We start from the raw sequence: 2700 nt of genomic DNA on the forward strand, positions 1-2700 counted from the left end.
GTAGTATAAATATGTTAATTAATAACTGACCCATCTAGTAGTATAAATATGTTAATTAATAACTGACCCGGGGTTGAAAGGTATTCATGGTGACTATAATATAAGAACATAGGAGGAAGGAAGGGGTTGAATGGTATTCATGGTGACTATAATATAATATATAAACATAGGTGGAAGAAAGGGGTTGAAAGGTATTCATGGTGACTATAATATAATATATAAACATAGGTGGAAGAAAGGGGGTGAAAGAGACTCATTGTGACTGCAATACTAGTTTTTGAATGAAATGTTTTTTAATTAGTCAACAAAAATCAGTACTGGCCTGAACAAACACGAAGCCTTAAACAGTAGTGTAATCAAATCACACTCGCCTCTAATAGGTTCTGCTTGTATGAATTCATCTTTCACAGAAATTTAAAAAATCAAATGATACATAGTAAAAGAATAATATTGTTTAATGCTAGTAAAATACAGGAAGACCCCAAATGACTTTGTTTTCAAATACCAATATTCTTTATTCTTCAAACATAAGAAAACCTAACTTTTCTCTTTGCTCTAAAATATGAAAAACTATTGTTAATTTAAAATAATAATCATTATTCTGATACTAAAATACACAATGATCCAAAACAAAACTACACGTGATTTAACAGAGTGCTTGTTAGTTATGGTTTTGAATAATACTTTGGTTAAAACAAATGTTATATTAATTAAACTAATACAGTGTACAAAACGGAATTATCAATATTTTCAGCAGTTCACGTGAAGTCTTAAAATGTACATTAAAACTTAGGAAACTGGACAGTAATGCTACCTTCCTACTATTTTCTTTGCTTTTCCTCTAGCGATGTACACATATCTGGAAAAATGTAAATGGACCAACATGGGTAGTTTAAATAAATGTTAAGAGAGACAGTTTATATGTTATGTATTAATTTAAAGTAAAAGTTTTTTTTAAATTGCGATTGTATTTTTTGCAATCGTGTTTGACATTTATCAAAAAATGCTACAGTTTATACGATGGCTTTGTCATGTTTTTTGCTAATCTTGAGTACTGATACCATAGCTATAAAGTTAGACACACGTATGTTGAAGTTAAAAGCGTTTCATGCTTTTAGTAAATAATGTTCCTGAGTTAATGTCAGTTTTAAATTTTTATATATGTGTGAAAAAGTTCAAGTCTTTACATGTGCTGAGATATATAACAATTCATTCTGAAACACTTGTGAATTATAAAATTGTGATCTATAATATAAAAATGACATTTTTCTAAGTAATGGATGAAATGTTCAAAGAAGTTCTGCCAAATTACATTGTGATTGTGGAGCATTAATATTTTTAGCGTATAAATCTTAAAATTAGCAGGTATACAGAAGAGCTATGAACTGGCTTAAGTGTAACTGTTTCTGAACATTTTGTTGGGTTTTGAGAAATGTCTATGTGATACGTTGTGGTTTTAAAGAGTTTTTATATATTAAAAAGCAAGAATGTTTTTGATATAGTATGATCTATTATTTTTACAGATTGCTGGAGTTGAGTTTGTCTACTTCATTCAGAAGAATTCTCTAGATCGTCGCAAACGCATTTTGAAGATTGAAGCTCACAATGAAAGTTTTGCTTCTAGAATTGGTATTGTGGAAAGGTGTGCATACACGGTAAGGATACAAACATCTCAAGATGCTGTAAATGTGAACAGTTGAGCAAATGTTTAATTTTGATGTTAATTTTCAAACTAAATATCTAATAACAAAAATGGGCATTAACTAGGTAAAATATATGCATTTAAGGTGAGATTTACTAGAATCAGAAGGGCTTATGTAACAAAACTGAAAACATAAAATAATGAAAGTAGTGAAAGATCTGTTGAAGTGGTGGTGTATATAAACATACAGTGTTATAATTATTGTATACCTAGTGTGCTGTCTATGGATAACATAATTAACAATTATTTATGAAAGTTACAGAGGATGGTTCATCATTTAGAATAAGGAGTTATATCTGTACTGATTCTTCATTTATCTGGTGAATTACCATTTCATTCTCAAAATGTTTTTTTAACAGAAGAGAAGTGAAATTTTTCACTCATAACAAGTTGAAATTATTTTTGGATTTTTCAAAAATATTTTAAAAGTTTTTAATAGCATTTTGGGAAGGTAGTGTTCGTTTGAAAGTTCTCAGGAGGATCAAAATTCCTCCTGAATTCTGTATTGCTCACATTCCCTGTATTCTACTAATGAATTCATCTGAAACTTAACGAGTCAATCGATTATTCTTCAATTGATGAGAAATACAAGTTGTCTAAGGAACATATTTATACTACTGGATTATTCATGGTGACTATAATATAAGAACATAGGAGGAAGGAACCCTTTCAACCCCTTCCTTCCTCCTATGTTCTTATATTATAGTCACCATGAATACTTTTCAACACCTTCCTTCCTCCTATGTTCTTATATTATAGTCACCATGATTATCTTTCAACACCTTCCTTCCTCCTATGTTCTTATATTATAGTCACCATGAATACCTTTCAACCCCTTCCTTCCTCCTAGGTTCTTATATTATAGTCACCATGAATACCTTTCAACCCCTTCCTTCCTCCTATGTTCTTATATTATAGTCACCATGAATACCTTTCAACCCCTTCCTTCCTCCTATGTTCTTATATTATAGTCACCATGAATACCTTTCAACCCCTTC

The 2700-nt window shown here is 30.2% G+C and overlaps 1 protein-coding gene across 1 annotated transcript in view; it reads left to right on the forward strand.

The window, feature by feature from the left end:
* LOC106469259 (SEC14-like protein 1) overlaps positions 1-2700 on the forward strand; it is a 39739-nt gene that overhangs the window by 10743 nt on the left and 26296 nt on the right. The window contains exon 4 of the mRNA XM_022397731.1: positions 1524-1655. Within this exon, the coding sequence (XP_022253439.1) occupies positions 1524-1655 (132 nt within the window). The remainder of the gene's footprint in view (positions 1-1523; positions 1656-2700) is intronic.

This window comes from Limulus polyphemus, unplaced genomic scaffold, assembly GCF_000517525.1.
Source record: "Limulus polyphemus unplaced genomic scaffold, Limulus_polyphemus-2.1.2 Scaffold3382, whole genome shotgun sequence".
Classification (NCBI taxonomy): Eukaryota; Metazoa; Arthropoda; class Merostomata; order Xiphosura; family Limulidae; genus Limulus; species Limulus polyphemus.